At 38.2% G+C, this 16,941-nt stretch overlaps 1 protein-coding gene across 3 annotated transcripts in view; it reads right to left on the reverse strand.

Annotated features, from left to right (window-relative positions):
• Window positions 1-16,243, reverse strand: part of LOC306849441 (proteolipid protein 2-like) — a 16,514-nt gene extending 271 nt beyond the window's left edge. Inside the window, exons 1-5 of one of the 3 annotated variants that reach the window (XM_079384462.1) lie at window positions 15,957-16,243; window positions 6,979-7,134; window positions 6,798-6,896; window positions 6,562-6,658; window positions 1-1,131 (exon numbers count right to left, since the gene is read on the reverse strand). The exon at window positions 1-1,131 is cut by the window's left edge and continues 271 nt beyond it. In XM_079384462.1, coding sequence (XP_079240588.1) covers window positions 1,118-1,131; window positions 6,562-6,658; window positions 6,798-6,896; window positions 6,979-7,134; window positions 15,957-16,052 — 462 coding nt within the window. In that variant the 5' untranslated portion in view covers window positions 16,053-16,243 and the 3' untranslated portion in view covers window positions 1-1,117. Of the gene's footprint in view, window positions 1,132-6,513; window positions 6,659-6,797; window positions 6,897-6,978; window positions 7,135-12,513; window positions 12,656-15,956 lie in introns of those variants that run through there. The other 2 variants (XM_079384463.1, XM_079384464.1) reach the window with 2 other exon arrangements.
• Window positions 16,244-16,941: the final 698 nt, after the last annotated feature.

A 16,941-nucleotide genomic window follows, 5' to 3' on the forward strand; every position in this document is an offset into this window, starting at 1 on the left:
AACAATTTATACATGTTATACATGGTTTCCAAGCAGAAAAAAGAAAAACACTTGACTAAACAAAACAGGCCAAATTATTGTGTCCTAAAACTGCAGATTTATGAATCTCTACCTTGGAGTTTCCTGTTCCAGAAGCAGTATTGAGATGACGACTAACTGGAGGAACTGGCGTGCCAGATACCACTGAATTATCTCTTTCAAGGCAATACAATTTAGTAAACATTTATTTATTCATAATATTTCCTTGGGAAATCTTGAATGAGCAAATGCTGATAAACTGCGAGTGCTGTTTTAGTATTTCTTACTCTACATTACTCGAGGGCTGAACGGAACAGAGGCTGTAAACGAAGATGTGTAATATATGTGATCAGTTTATTATTAGAATAAAACTAAATACTTATGGCATCAAGATAATGAGCAACCCTTGAGGTAACAGGTTTAATGGCAATAAGTAAGAAAAGATGAGAGAAAATGAACACGTGGACATCTGAACTTTTTATAGTACAAATGTGTGCCACCATGAAAGATATTATGGCTGAGATTCATTCCTTTTCAGTTTAAAGAAAGAGAAAATCCATTTAAATTGACTGAAAACGGACTTTTCCTGGACTGCACCTGAGTTGAATATATCCGACTCAAATCCTTAGTTTAAAAAAAACTTAGTTTAAGCACAAAACACAAGAACAATCAATACTTATCAGAATTTAGTTACAGTTACGAAGTATGGTGAAATTTTACACCATAAACAACCTTAATGTTTCATAAAAAACAGCACCAGACTGAATTACATCAAGCTTTCTAACATAACTTACTAATAATGACTTGGTCAAAGCTTGTCTTTCTCTAGTAAAGAATGGGAAGACTTTGAAACCCTTCTGAACACTGTATTCATGTTGTCAGATAAATCTTTGGATGCCGGCTTTCTGTTCCTTCATTTTCAATCCCTTTTGTACATAAACCTCTTATGTTGTGTACGGTTTCGTCCCTTTTGCATTCCTCTGGTCTTCATGTCTCCCGGTAACTTTGCGATAACTCTCAGGAATTCACTCCTTTTGCCATTTTTAGTCTTGTTCTCCATGTTTTGGTTGCCGTTAATGTTGTAGTGAGGAAAGTAGTTTCAAACTGTGTCATCTGTTAAAAAACAAAGAGAGAAAACAAAAAAGGGAGACGCAAAATAAATAACCAGGGAACAGTTAGTCAGGTTAAGTTGTTATAGTTACACAGCATTATGAGCGGACATGTGAAGCGGCATAGCTTTCGCTGAGATGCCAGTGTTGCCACTGGTGTCTCTGTCAGAATAACCGTTTGGCTCAAATGCCATCTGTCAGTTGTAAACATCCCGCAGACGGCCTTCAGCGACCTGTTCAAAGAGAGTTACAACACGTCACCTCCAGTTCAAATCAAACCCCTGGCTCTGCCGTCAAACAACTGGCATACATGTTGCAGGATTGTCCATCTTTATATGTGAGATAAGGCCTAAATGAAATCTGCTAATTAGTTAAAGCGAAAGTTCACCCAAAAATGAAAATTCTGTCATTAATTACTCACCCTCATGTTATTCCAAACCCGTAAGACCTCCGTTCATCTTCAGAACACAAATCAAGATATTTTTGATGGAAACCGAGAACTTTCTGACCCTCCATAGACTGCAAGGATCCTAACACGATCAAGGTCCAGAAACGAAGCAAGGAGATCGGTAAAATAATCCATGTGACATCAGGGGTTCAACCGTAATTTTACGAAGCTACGAGAATACTTTTTGTGTGCAAAAGAAAAATAAATTTTATCCTTGCTATGTTTATGAGCCGTGATCGTGTTAGGATCCTTGCTGTCTATGGGAAGGTCAGAGAGCGCTCAGATTCCATCAAAAATATCTTAATTTGTGTTCTGAAGATGAACGAAGGTCTTTGGAATGACATGAGGGTGAGTAATTAGATTAGATTAGATTCAACTTTATTGTCATTTATGCATTGTACAAGTACAGAGCTAATGAAATGCAGTTAGCATCTAACCAGAAGTGCAAGAATATAGTGTTTTATATACATATAAGTGCAGAGTAAGTGAAGATATGATTTACAGAATGTACAGTGGAATTGCTATATACAGTATTGAGCAGAGTATATACAGAATATAAATAGGAATGCAATGTATGAACAGAGCAATGTAGATTATATAGATTACAGATTATATATACACATTATGAACAGCAGAAACGTGAGAACAGTGGTAATAAATAAATACAGCTGGATGAGTGTGCAAAGTATTGATAGAACAATGTATTCTATGCAAAATAGCAGTAGTGCAATATTTTATAGAAATAGTTTACTGTGCTTTTACAGTAACAACTTTAGACAGTTTATAGTGTAATAACTTTGACAATGTGCAGTCTGTGCAAAATATGAGTAGTGCAAATGCATGTGTGTAAAGTACTGTGACCAGTGCAGTAATAAGCAGGTGCAGGTTAGATTGGTGGTGTGGCGTTCAGAAGTGTCACAGCCTCGGGGAAGAAGCTCTTCCTGAGCCTACTAGTGCGAGAGCGTAGGCACCTGTAACGCCTGCCGGATGGAAGGAGGGTGAAAAGTCCATGGTTAGGGTGAGAGGCATCCTTGATGATGTTTCTTGCCCTGCCCAGACAGCGCTTATAATAAATGTTCTCAATGGAAGTTAACTGGGTGCCGGTGATCCGTTGAGCAGTTTTCACCACCCGCTGGAGTGCTTTGCGGTCAGATGCGGAGCAATTGCTGTACCATACTGAGATGCAGTTCGTGAGTATGCTCTCAATGGTACAGCGGTAGAATTCCACAAGGATCCTGGGATTCAGGTGAACTTTCTTAAGGCTCCTTAAGAAGTAAAGGCGCTGCTGTGCCTTTTTGACCAGAGTGGAGGTGTTATGGGACCAGGTGAGGTCATCAGAGATGTGGATGCCAAGGAACTTGAAACTCGACACACGCTCCACTACAGCTCCGTTGATGTAGATGGGTGTGTGTGCATGACTCCTAGTCCACAATGATCTCCTTTGTCTTCTGGGTGTTTAGTTGTAGATTATTGGTGGCACACCACACAGCCAGGTGCTGCACCTCATCCCTGTAGGCTGACTCATTGTCATCCTTGATCAGACCTACCACCGTGGTGTCATCTGCAAGTTTGATTATGGTGTTGGAGCCATAAACAGGAATACAGTCATGGGTGAAGAGGGAGTACAGGAGAGGGCTCAGTACGCAGCCCTGTGGCACGCCGGTGTTCAGGGTGATGATGGAGGAGGAGAGGTTATCTAACTTGACGGACTGAGGTCTGTTAGTCAGAAAATCTAGAATCCAGTTGCAGATGGGTGTGCTGATTCCAAGCTGGCTGAGCTTGGAGATCAGCTTGGAGGGGATTACTGTATTAAATGCAGAACTGAAGTCTATGAACAGCATGCTCACATGTGTGTTTTGACTGTCCAGGTGGGTGAGGGCAGAGTGAAGCGCTGTTGAGATGGCGTCCTCTGTTGACCTATTGTGGCGATAGGCAAATTGGAATGGGTCTAGTGTAGCAGGGAGACAGGATTTTAAGTGGGATGCAACCAGTTTCTCAAAACACTTGGCAATGATGGGGGTGAGTGCAAGTCGTTAGGGACCGAGGCAGTGGAGTGTTTCGGTACTGGTACGATGGTGGAGGTTTTGAAGATAGTGGGGACAGTTGTTTGGGCCAGGGACAGATTGAAAATGTCCGTGAAGACCCCAGCTAGCTGCTCCGCACAGGTTTTAAGCACACGACCAGGTATTCCGTCAGGGCCAGCTGCCTTCCGTGCATTCACCTTACGCAGAGTGGAGTAAACATCTGATGTGGAGAGAGTGAGAGGCAGTTCACTGGGTTGATGCTCAGCTTTGAGTGAGATCTCCTTATTATTTTGATCAAAACGAGCATAAAAGTGATTGAGCTCATCTGGGAGGGAGGCAGAGCTGGAGGGGGGCACAGAGTTAGGTGGTTTGTAATCTGTGATAGATTGTATGCCTTGCCACATACGCCGGGGGTCTGAAGAATTGAAGTGATCTTCAATCTTCTGTTTGTGTGTGAGTTTGGCCTGGCAGATACCCTTCCTCAGGTTGGCTCTGGCTGAGCTGTAAGCCTCCTGCTCTCCAGACCTGAAGGCTGCATCTCTTGCTTTGAGCAGGAGGCGAACCTCTCTGTTCATCCAGGGCTTCTGATTGGGGAAGATTTTTATTTTTTTGTGTGTAGTCACTCTGCTCACACATCTGTTGATGTGCTCCATGACAGAGTTGGTGTAAGTGTCAATGTTAATCTGAGAGTTTGTGGTGGCCTGGGCAGCAAACTCACTCCAGTCTGTGTGCTGGAATTTATGTTGAAGAGTGGAGTCAGCGCCTTCCAGCCAGATTTTAACAGTCCTTGTTGTAGGTTTCACACGTTTGATGACTGGGGTATACTTGGGGAGCAGGAACAAAGAGAGGTGATCAGACTGACCCAGGTGGGGGAGGGGTGTGACTTTGTAGGCATCCCTCACATTAGTATAAACATGGTCCAATGTTTTATGTCCCCTTGTAGTGCAGGAGACATTTTGATGAAATTTAGGGAGAACAGATCTAAAAGTGCAGTGATTGAAGTCCCCAGCAACAATAAAGGCTCCATCCGGGTGCAGGGTTTGTAATTTGCTAATAGCAGCACAGAGTTCTTTCATAGCCACGTTAGCATTAGCGTCCGGAGGTAATTAATGACAGAATTTTCATTTTTGGATGAACTATCCCTTTAAAGTGATCATGTCTCATGGTTTTGGTGTAATGGATTTTCAATGGAGGGACAGAAATCTCTCAGGTTTCATTCAAATATATATTCATTTCATTGAACTCAACTCTTCTTTATGAAAAGGCATTAAAGAGGAGATACTATACCACCTCTGAATGTGGCATTGCAAAAAATAAATAAATAAATAAAAATCCACAGCGTGTTAAAAGAATGAACGGACAGCATCTGTTGAAGTGTTGACAGTTACCACATCCCTCAGTTTGTAAAAACAAACAAGAATCTAACGTAAGTGCCTTACTGTACACATGGTTTCTGTTTGTGCTAACTGAAGTACTTAAGTATTAACTTGTACTGAACCCAGAATGTTACTGTAAGATAACTCTTTTTCATATTTAAATATCTCAAAAATGTAATAACAGAAATTTAAACATGAGATTTTTTTTAATATGCTTGTGAGCAGCAGCAATTTTCCAACTCAAAGGAAAAACATGTTGGATTTCAATGCAATTTAACAAAATAATAAAAAGCAATAAATCTAGTAAGTAAACTATTAATTAGATGTGTATCTACCTATACATAAAAATCTGACTTGTACACTAACTCTTTGTAGGGCCACTGTATGTACAGTGTGTACTGAAGGAACATGATATTTCATGACAAATTATTGAGACCTAAAAAATATTTTGAACCCCAGTTAACCATCCTAAAAGAGAGGGGATATTTTAAGATGAACATGTGGATGAATTAGGATACATAAATATACGAAATGTCACTGCTTTAGATCAAATATTTTACTTTTATTTTATAGAAAGATTTCACAACAATACATTTTTTTGATGAGGTATTGAAATATTCAATATTAGAAATACTGAAAATGAGAAAAGTATTCTGACACTTTGTGGATTTCAGACTTCAGTGGATCATCTGGACCAGTAATGTCTGATACCTGTGGCTACTCTTAAAGAAATCGTTCCCCCAAAATTGAAAATTTGCTGAAAATATGCTCATCTTAAATTCATTCAAGATGTAGATGAGTTTGTTTCTACATGGGGATTTGGAGAAATGTAGCATCTCATCACTTTCTCACCACTAGATCCTCTGCAGTGAATGGGTGCCGTCAGAATGAGTCCAAACAGCTGATAAAACATCACAATAATCCACTCCACCCCAGCCCATCTTGTGAAGCCAAAAGCTGTTTTTTTTTAAGAAACAAATCCATTTTTAACATTTTTAACTTCAAACCACTGCTTCTGCCTACAATATGGCTTTTGTTCCAGTGATAAAGTCATTTAATCTGAACCAGGAGAGAAATATGCTCAGATCAAGCACTGTTTACAAGTGTAAACAGTCCAAAACATTTCTAAAGAAACCTGTCAGATGATTCTGATATGAAAGGACAACAAGGAATGGACTTTTTTTAAATGGAGGAAGCATTATTATGGACTCATTTTGGCCACAAGCAATGGTTTAAAGTTAAAATGCTTTAATGATGTATTTGTTATAATATCTGGATTACTTGTGGATTATTGTCATATTTTTATCAGCTGTTGGCACCCATTCACTGCAGAGGATCCACTGTTGATTAAAAACAAAAACTCATCTACATCTTGGATGGACTGAGGGCGAGTACATTTTCAGCAAATGTTCATTTTTGGATGAACTATTCCTTTGAGGAGAACCTACACAGTATTTCCACTAAACATCTGTGGAACTTGACTTGATATTTGATGTCTAATGCAATGACATTTAAACAAGGTTTAAGTGTCCAAATACCTTTTAAGGCCAGTGAACGTTTTAATAAATGAATGAGTGCTCATGCACCTGTGGGAGCAGCTGTATGCTGTCTGCTGCTCTTGATGTCCATGAAAATCATGTAGGAATCATAAGCAAACAAGATCCCAGCCAGCAGACCAAACACCTGGGAGAGAAGATGAGCATTATTATAAACAGATGCTAGTCGAGGGATAATCAGAGGAGGATATAAAGCACTAACAGATCAGATTTGATCTTAAAGAAAGAAATCTGGCATGTGTTGATGCTGAAGTTAGATGTCTCACCCCACCAGCGATGCGAGCCCCGTCCCCAGCCCCGCCGATCACACAGATCAGAGAGGTTATGAGATAAAGCGCTGCACCGATTACAGCGCGGATGAAATCCTGAAGAGACAAACAGAGAAAATGTAAACAGCGTGTAAAACTGGCCACCGCAGTGCTATAGGCTGAGTGAATTCATACTCACGCTCCAGAGCCAGTTCACCACCAGAAACTGTTTGTCCAGCTCCATCATGAAGACAATGAAGAAGATGATGGCAAAGACCATCTCGCAGATGGCGACCGCTGAATACCCGCCATACATAGATGCGGCATAACAGATAAGGATGATGAAACTGAGGATCTACAGAAAACAGACAGACATGTACTTTAATAACTTAAACTTGATCACATCAGTGTGCAAGTGTGCAAGGATGTGAGTGTGGTTTTGATTTAACTGGTTCCTGAAGGAAACACGATGCATTAAGAGACGGGGGTGAAAACTTTTTGAATTTGAAGATCAAGGTAAATTGTACTTCATTTGTCTTCCAGGAAACATGTAAGTATCTTCTGTCGCGTCAGAAGGGCAGTACTAAATGGAAAAATATGATATTTGGACATCTTCATCCTGTTCAAAAGTTTTCACCCCCGGCTCTTAATGCATCGTGTTTCCTTCAGGAGCATCAGTGAATGTTTGAACCTTTTTTAATTGTTGTGTTTGAGTCCCTCAATCATCCTCAGCGTGAAAAGATGGATCTCAAAATCATACAGTTACTGCTGGAAAGGGTTCAAATATGCAAAAGATGCTGGAAAACTGAAGATTCTGCAGGACCTGGAGGATTTTTCTGAAGAACAGTGCTCAGTTGAACTGTTCAGAACAAACAAGGGACTCATGAACAACCATCACAAAACAAAAAAAACAGTCGTAGATCATCCAGGTAACCACACACAGTATTAAGAACCAAGGGTTCCCAAACTTTTGAATGTGGTTATTTTAATAATTTCAGCTATTTTTTTGTCTTGTGGACTATATGTAAACATCTTTTATGGAAAATATCTTACTCAGGACAGTACTAAATAAAAAATAACATGCATTTTGTATGATCTCTCTTATTTTGGTAAAATTATCCACATTTTCACAGATTCTGCAAGGGGTTCCCAAACTTTCGCATGCCACTGTAGATGCCGTATTTATACAATTCGGGGGGACCTGTAATATTTTTTTTTTAGGATTCTTTGATTAATAAAAAGTTAAACAGAACAGCATTTATTTAAAAACGAAATGTTGTGTTACATATTACATATTGTTAATATACAATGCTATTCAAAACTTTTTTTCTTTTAAGAAGTTAATACTTTTATTCAGGAGGGATGTGTTAAATGAATAGTAAATACTTAATTTAAAGATTATACTTACATATAAAGACTTCTATTTTGAACAAATGCTGTTCTTTTTAACTTTGTATTTATCAAAGAATCAAAGAAAAAATTATCACATGCTCCAAAAAACAATATGAAGCAGCACAACAGTTTCAACACTCATAATAAATCAGCATATTAGAATGATTTCTGAAGGATCATGACACTGAAGACTGGAGGAATGATGCTGAAAATACAGTTCTGCATCACAGAAATAAATTATATTTTAAAGTATATTAAAATAGGAAACCAATATTAGAAATTGCAATAATATTTCACAATATTACTGTTTTTTTCTGTATTTTTGATCAAATAAATACAGCCTTGATGAGCAGAAGAGACTCCCTAAAAAAACATTAAAACTTATCCCAAACTTTTGAACGGCATTGTATATGTAAATGTATGTATGTGTGTGTATATATACATTTTTTTTTCTTTTTGGATACATGGTAATTTGATACATCCTAAAACTTGAAACCATCTCAAATGGCCAACATTAAACATGAAAAAATCCACAACACTGTTAAACTTTTTAATAATACCTATTAACTGTGGCAGCCCCTACACTATTAAAACTAAAAATACAATGGACTGAAACTAAAAAACTCTGAAATAACTTAACTAAAACTAACAATGATAGAATGAAAACTAACAACTAATATACATTAAAATTAAAATAAAAACAAACTTTAAAATTCAAATCTACAATGGCCCTGCTTCACTTACAGTCATTCAAAATTAGTTTCATATTTTATAAAATATACTGTTTTGGTTTTCTGTCCACATGCCTCAAGTAGTTTGCTCAAAACAATCCGTAACGTGTTCAGTTGCATCTTGTATAAGGTTGTATAAACTGTTATTTTCCAAAATGTCTTTGGCGTTTTAGTGTGGAAATTCTCCCTCTCCAGTACGTCACCCATGTTTGCTGCCAAATCACCAAAGCTTTCTCCTGTTCACTACCCACAATTCATCTGAACGTGCCATCTGCTCTAGGTGCCAGTTAACAGTGCAGCTCCGAATCTCTCACGTCCTATGAAGATTTGTGAAGCTGTTCTAAAAAACATCTTCGAGAGAGGAACACAGCACAATACACGGCCGTAGAAGAGGTCCTTATTTGGTTATAAACAGAGAACTATTATAAGAATACTTTTGGGAGTATACAACTATTATGAACGTCTAATCAAATCAGCCCATAAACTCAAACACGGCACAGATGGGATCTAAATAAACACAACTAGGAAAGTTAGTGGACGTTATTTAGACTTGGACTGTAGCATATCATCTATGACTCATGCTTTGTTTTTAAAGAATGACAAGTATGCAGATTGAAATAAGATTACAGATTTCAGATTTCGCTGCTTGCCTTGGCAAACACTTCTGTTTCTTTCAAGTTTGTTGGAAGGACAGTACAGGTGTTCTTGCATGGTTCCTTTTCAAGTGTTATTTATATCGCCATGGTTTGCGGAGGTGTTAATGATTTGTCCACATGCTACTGTGAAACACCTGTGCCTTGTGTTTGCGATGATCTGCTGCCACAGTAAAAGCTGATAAAACACTGCAAGTGTGAAGATCAAGACAGGAAGATTCTCAATGTGTTGGGAGGCAAGTTTCCTGTTTTCTGTCACTTGGGGAAACAACAAAGTTATGCTACCAGGCAATATCTACAGTATCATAAACAAATGAAACATTCATTTCTAAATGCATGTTTGTGACCACATCCTTTTTTAATTGAAATGTCCTAACTCAACCTTCCAGTAAAATGACAGATTTTCTCTGGTGACGCATGCAGGACTTAAACACTTTATCACAACCCGCTGCATGCTGACATTCAGCCGATCTGCCTTTCGTTTTTTTTTCTTTCACCAAACCTTTTCACTTGGATTCAACACAGAAGAAAAGATCTGTCACTGCTTTGTTTGATAGTGACTTTAGTCGAGATTGAATCAGATGTCACGGTTTACTTTCTATACACACATTCCTGGTGTTATTGTGAACGATTCATTGGTGCATGCTATTCTGAAGGGGAAAAAAAATGTCTGTCTTCTCATTCTTTCATCAAAAAGCAATAAATCTGAAACCGTTTTCCTTTTTCTCTAAAGTTATTTTTCAATCCTTCCCTTCCAACTTATTTATCAGCTTCCCATATCAACAAATGCTGATGATACTTTTTGTACATGAAGAAAATAAAAATAACGACTTTATTCAACAATTCGTCTCATCAGCATCACCGTAGCACCATTTTGGAGAGCATACCTCACAGTTTTCATCCAAAATATCTTAACTTGTGTTCTGAAGGCGAACGAAGCTTTTACGGGTTTGGAACGACATGGGGGTAAGTGATTAATGACAAAATGTTCATTTTGGGGTGGAGTAACCCTGTAAGCATTCTATATACATAACCAATTCTGGTTTAGATTTATGCACTTGGCAGATGCTTTTATCCAAAGCAACCTACATTGCATTCAATGTAAAACGTTCAAGGTTTATCATTCTTGCTTTCCCTGGAAATCGAACCCATGAGCCTGGTGTTGCTATAGTGCCACGTTTTACTGTTGGAGCTACAATAAGAAATTCACTCACTACCATTCAAAAATCTGGGATCACTATGTTTTTGGTTTTTTTAATGAATTAATATTTTTATTCAGCAAATATGCATTTAATTGATCAAAAATGACAGTAAAGACATGTTAAATATTTTTATTTAAAATAAACGCTGTTCTCCAAACTTTCGGTTTCATCAAAAAACCCTGAAAAAGCTTTGATCAAATAAATACTGCCTTGTATTAAATATTACTTACCAACTTTTGAATAGTGTGTTTATTTATTTGTTTGTATTGTTTTTTGCATTATCCACTCACAAGACCTCACTGCAGTGATACTGAAGCTGTGTCCTGTTACATACTGATGGTTATTTGGGCTTATTTTTTGTATTACATGTTATATGTAATACAATATAACACTGCTCCGGGTGTGTGTTCACTGCTGTGTGTGTGTGCTCACGGTGTGTGTGTGTGTTCACTGCTGTGTGTGTGTGTTCACTGCTGTGTGTGTGTGTGTGCACGTTGGATGGGTTAAATGCAGCGCACGAATTCCGAGTATGGGTCACCATACTTGGCAGTATGTCACTTCACTTCACTTATATTTGCACTGTGTCACTTCAGAGTTTGTGCCACGTGTTACTGAAACACAGATCCACTGACTGGAAACACTACAGCCATCTTTAGGAGATTAGATGTTTTAACCACACAAACAGCACATGAGCTCATTTTCAACTCAATCTGACCAAAAAAGCAACAGCAGGCAGTTCTTTTCTGAGAGGCAAAATGAACCTGGAAGTGATATTGCTGAGTGTTTGTTTGAAAACAGTAACGTCATCTATACTGACCAACACTGATAAACTGACTGATAGACCCGTATTTCATATATAAAAGAGACAACACAACTAGTACTGCATTGATCTCATCATAGCCAGTCAAAACTGCAAGTACCCTGAGGTTAACAAGTCAAATGCTGGCCTTATACTACCCAGAACCGTAAACATAAACCATTTTTAGCACAGACAGTTTTCATTTTCAGCTATGCTAAAATACCAGAAAGGGCTGAGAAAGGCATTTTCCCGTTAGGGTAGCTAATTTAAAACACGCTGAGTCTTATCTCTCCATGGCTTTGAAATGAAGCCAGCATGAGGGCACATAAATACACAGCTGCCAGCAGAACGACTGCTGTTTGGCTTCAACTTACTCACTTTGACAAACGTGTAACACTGCATTCACAGTTCTTCACACGGCTATATGACAGTATTCAAGCTGTCTCAAACTTGTAAAAGCAGATTTCATAAATAAATAAATAAATAAGGTAACACTTTAGTTTAAGGACCAATTCTCACTATTAACTAGTTGCTTATTAGCATCCCTATTATTAACATATAGGCTGTTTATTAGCAGGCCTACTTATAAAGCACATACTAATACCTTATTCTGTATGACCATATTTTAGATCACTTAATCCTAAACTTAACAACTACCTTACTAACTATTAATAAGCAGCATTAGGAGTTTATTGAGGCAAAAAAATCGTTAATAGTTAGTTAATAGTGATAATTAGTCCCCAAACTAAATATGATATATACAATTTTATTTAAAATAAATGTAGGGCTCATTCTCAGAAAATGGAGCTTTATAAACTTCATTATATTGCCTCATTTAAATAATTGTAAAGCTAAGAAAATGTGTTTTAAATTTTGACGTTTAATCTTACGCTAAAACATTTTTCCAGAGCCCTACACAGTAATTTAACAATCATTAAATCTACATCCCTGACCTACCCCAGAGTCATTATGCCTGGCCTGTGGGCGGTGGGGAGTGCATGATGTCATCAGGCACCCCTCCTTCATGCACATATGTATCGGAGCTCTAGGAGTTGTGGGGACTGGCACAAACTGCCTCTATGAGCCTCACAGGCAGACTGAACTCCAGCCAGCGCACAATGAAGCTCTATTCAAGGATGCAGCGCTGCCCCTTTAAGAACACCCACTACTGAGGGCTCGGGGCTGCACTGGGTCACGAGGGTGAACGGATAAATGAGGAAGCACCAGAAAAAAAGAATACTTGACACACAAAAAACATTCACTGTAACACTTTTACAATACAGCATATGCACAAAACGGTAAATATGCAGCCTACTAGCCTAGATAAAGTGCATCTGAATTACAAGAAATATTCAACACCCATACACTAATCAGTAGGCATAGAGTCAATAATGACATAATAATTGACAGAGCTGGGCTGGTTTATCATTCTGGCATTTATCTGTGTTTTCTCTGATGGTTTATGTCTTGTATTCAAAGACATGGTGAGTTTATGGTTCTATAAAAGTCCCTTTGTCCTATCCGGTTTGAATTATTTACTTTGAACAAATTTGTTAACAAGAACTTTTCATAGACATTTTATTAATTTGCTACTGCTTAATTTGGGTTTCTACAATACAGAGAGCTATTACAGAACAGTTATGCTTAGTTTACAGGGTTAGCTCACCACAGATGAAAATTGTTCCTTGTGTCTTATTGCTTTCTTCCAGCGAACACAGCAGAAGTTTTGCAGAACAGCTTTGAAGTGGATGCATGTAAATACTGAGGTGTCAAGCTCCACAAAGAATGAATGTCATCTGATGACTTGACAGACAAGTTTTAAGTAAGAATGAGATATGAGAAGGAGTCGTGACGGAGGAGAAGCAATTTGTGCTTCATTTAGAACAGAACTGAGACATTAAATATCTTCATTTGAATTAATGTTTCTAATTGGGGTAACAAACAGAGTTGCAGTTTGAATTTGAATGAAAGGAAGTTGAAAGAAACCGAAAGAAATCTATTTACATAACCAACCTTAAACTAGAAAAGCAAAGTTTGTCAAAACAAACTGAAAGTTTATAGATCTTAAAGACTGAAACACTGACTGGCAGACAAACAGCTAGAACAGACAGACAGATAGACAAAACAAACAACAGACAAACAGACAGATTGATAGAACGATAGACAGAACATTCATAGAATGATTGAACGACAGAATAAATGAATGCACAAACAAACAGACCGAACAAACAATCGATCGATAGAATGGCAGAACAAAAGAACCACAGACAGACAGAAATATATGCAGACAAAACAAACAAGCATATGAACGTATGACAGATAGATAGATAGATAGATAGATAGATAGATAGATAGATAGATAGATAGATAGATAGATAGATAGATAGATAGATAGATAGATAGATAGATAGATAGATAGATAGATAGATAGATGATGGACGGACGGACGGACGGACAGATAGATGATAGATAGACAGACAGACAGACAGACAGACAGACAGATAGACAGACAGACGATAGACAGACAGACAGACAGACGATAGATAGACAGACAGACAGACAGACAGACAGATAGATAGATGATAGACAGATGATAGACAGATAGACAGACAGACAGACAGACAGACAGATAGATAGATAGATAGATAGATAGATAGATAGATAGATAGATAGATAGATAGATAGATAGATAGATAGATAGATAGATAGACAGACAGACAGATAGATAGACAGACAGACAGACAGACGATAGATAGACAGACAGACAGATAGACGGATAGATAGAAGATAGACAGACAGACAGACAGATAGATAGATAGACAGACAGACAGACAGACAGACGATAGATAGACAGACAGACAGACAGACAGACAGACAGACAGACAGACAGACAGACAGATAGATAGATAGATAGATAGATAGATAGATAGATAGACAGATGATAGACAGACAGACAGATAGACAGATAGATAGATGACAGACAGATAGACAGACAGATAGATGATAGACAGATAAACAGACAGACAGATAGACAGATAGATAGATGATAGACAGATAGACAGACAGACGATAGATAGACAGACAGACAGATAGACGGATAGATAGATGATAGACAGACAGACAGACAGACAGATGATAGATAGATAGACAGACAGACGATAGATAGATAGACAGACAGACAGACGATAGACAGACAGACAGACAGACAGACAGACAGATAGACAGACAGATGATAGATAGACAGATAGATGGATAGATAGACAGACAGACAGACAGATGATAGATAGACAGACAGACAGACAGATGATAGATAGACAGACAGACAGACAGATGATAGATAGATAGACAGACAGACAGACAGACGATAGACAGACAGACAGACGATAGATAGACAGACAGACAGACAGATAGATGATAGACAGATAGACAGACAGACAGATAGACAGATAGATAGATGATAGACAGATAGACAGACAGGCAGATAGATGATAGACAGATAGACAGACAGACAGATAGACAGATAGATAGATAGATGATAAACAGATAGACAGACAGATAGATGATAGACAGACAGACAGACAGACAGACAGACAGATAGATAGATGATAGACAGATGATAGACAGACAGACAGACAGACAGACAGACAGACAGATAGATAGATAGATAGATAGATAGATAGATAGATAGATAGATAGATATTCATTTTAGTTTTTAGATATCTGGTATTCAAAGCTTGTTATGTTACAGTCCTTAAGTCCAATATCTTAAAGATATATCATCCACAACTGAGAGACAGATGAGAGAGAAGAGCAGCCTGGTGTCTATGGATCCAGCAGACGGGTGATGCCTCATGACCTCTGACCCCACACACACCATCAAGCACATGGTCTGCATGCCATGGCACCTCCTCCCAAAAGCACACACTAGTGTGTCAGTGTGAAGCTTCAGATGCCGCTTTCATTCAACAGCACTATTAATACTCTTTCCACCCACTTCTGTTACTAGCCATACTGCCATTCTACGCTTAAAACAAGACAGAACTGAATATGTACTGATGCAGTTTATATATATATACTTTAGTCCAGCTAAATTGTTGCTTGAATGAAACTGTATTACATTTCTGGCATTTCTATTTTTAGCTCTTAAAGTGAAAAGTATGTGGTTTTTTTGGACTCTGACAGACACATTTCACACACGATTAGACTAAATGGTTTACCACATGTTGTGGTATGAATGAACTTGTTTAACACCTTCACTCAAGTGTGCGAATCAACAGGTGAATTATTTCTATTCAGCAAGTGGGAGCGTCTCCATGACTGACGTTATATCTCTAAGCGTTTTGCAAGCATGTTATGAAATGCAATCTAAAGTTAAAGTCGCATTCGTTTTAATAACTTACTATTTCAGCGGCCAGGATGGTTCCTTTCCGAGTTCGCACATAGCTCTTCAGTTTCTCCAAACAGCCTCCAAACGGACTTCCGTCAGTTTCTGCCATTCTGCAGATGTTTCCCTGTGAAATAACGCTTTCTTATGAAGCCTAGCGTTCGTATCAGCAAGACACCGTGACTAGGAAACTTAAACGTGGTTTATATCTGACGCAGCTTGCAACAACTTCGCGAACTTCTTGAGTGCGTTGCGGACTGGAAAGGGTGAGTGCGCGCGGGGCGTTGGCTAAAGGCTTACTGTAGAGTCTTGAGGGAGAGAAACCACTAGAGGCAGAACAACCCAGCTCTGTGTTCATGCTCATTACCTAGACAGTGTCTGGTCAAAGCAACTGTAATGCCTGCAAATGCTAAGTAGGCATCTTTATGATACTCTACCTTCAAAATACAAAACCTATGTATGATACTCTACCTTCAAAATACAAAACCTATGTAAATAATAATAATAATAAAAAAGCCCTCACGTTTTTCTTTGTAATAATTTCTCATTATGGTCATTGTTTTAGCTTTTGAGTTGTACGTGAACATAGCAACATTCAAAAAAAAAAGTTTCTTAAGAAGAAATTACGATTTGCTCTTCATGAGATTCACCCATATGTCAATAATTCAGTACTATAACGATACCACACCATAGTCTTACATTTGATACAATCACTGCACCGTGTTTTTGGGGTCTGTAGTTATTTCGGTGAATTCTGTCATTTCCCCCCTTTTTCCTTCTATCATTTCTTTCCTATTTACAGTTTTAAAATAAGACCAGAAGGAGCTGTGAAGAGTTGTGCTAAATGGGTTTGAACGGGGAAACATATTGTAAATGCTTCACATCTGGAATGTGTTTCTTTCTCCTGGTTTGCAGAGAGTATAACTACACCGACACAGAGAGAGAGATTCCACGGTAACAATTTGATTTAAAGTGACAATGTGGAAATACTCTGTGCCATA

The sequence above is a fragment of the Barbus barbus genome (genome assembly GCF_936440315.1).
Source record: "Barbus barbus genome assembly, chromosome: 29".
NCBI lineage: Eukaryota > Metazoa > Chordata > Actinopteri > Cypriniformes > Cyprinidae > Barbus > Barbus barbus.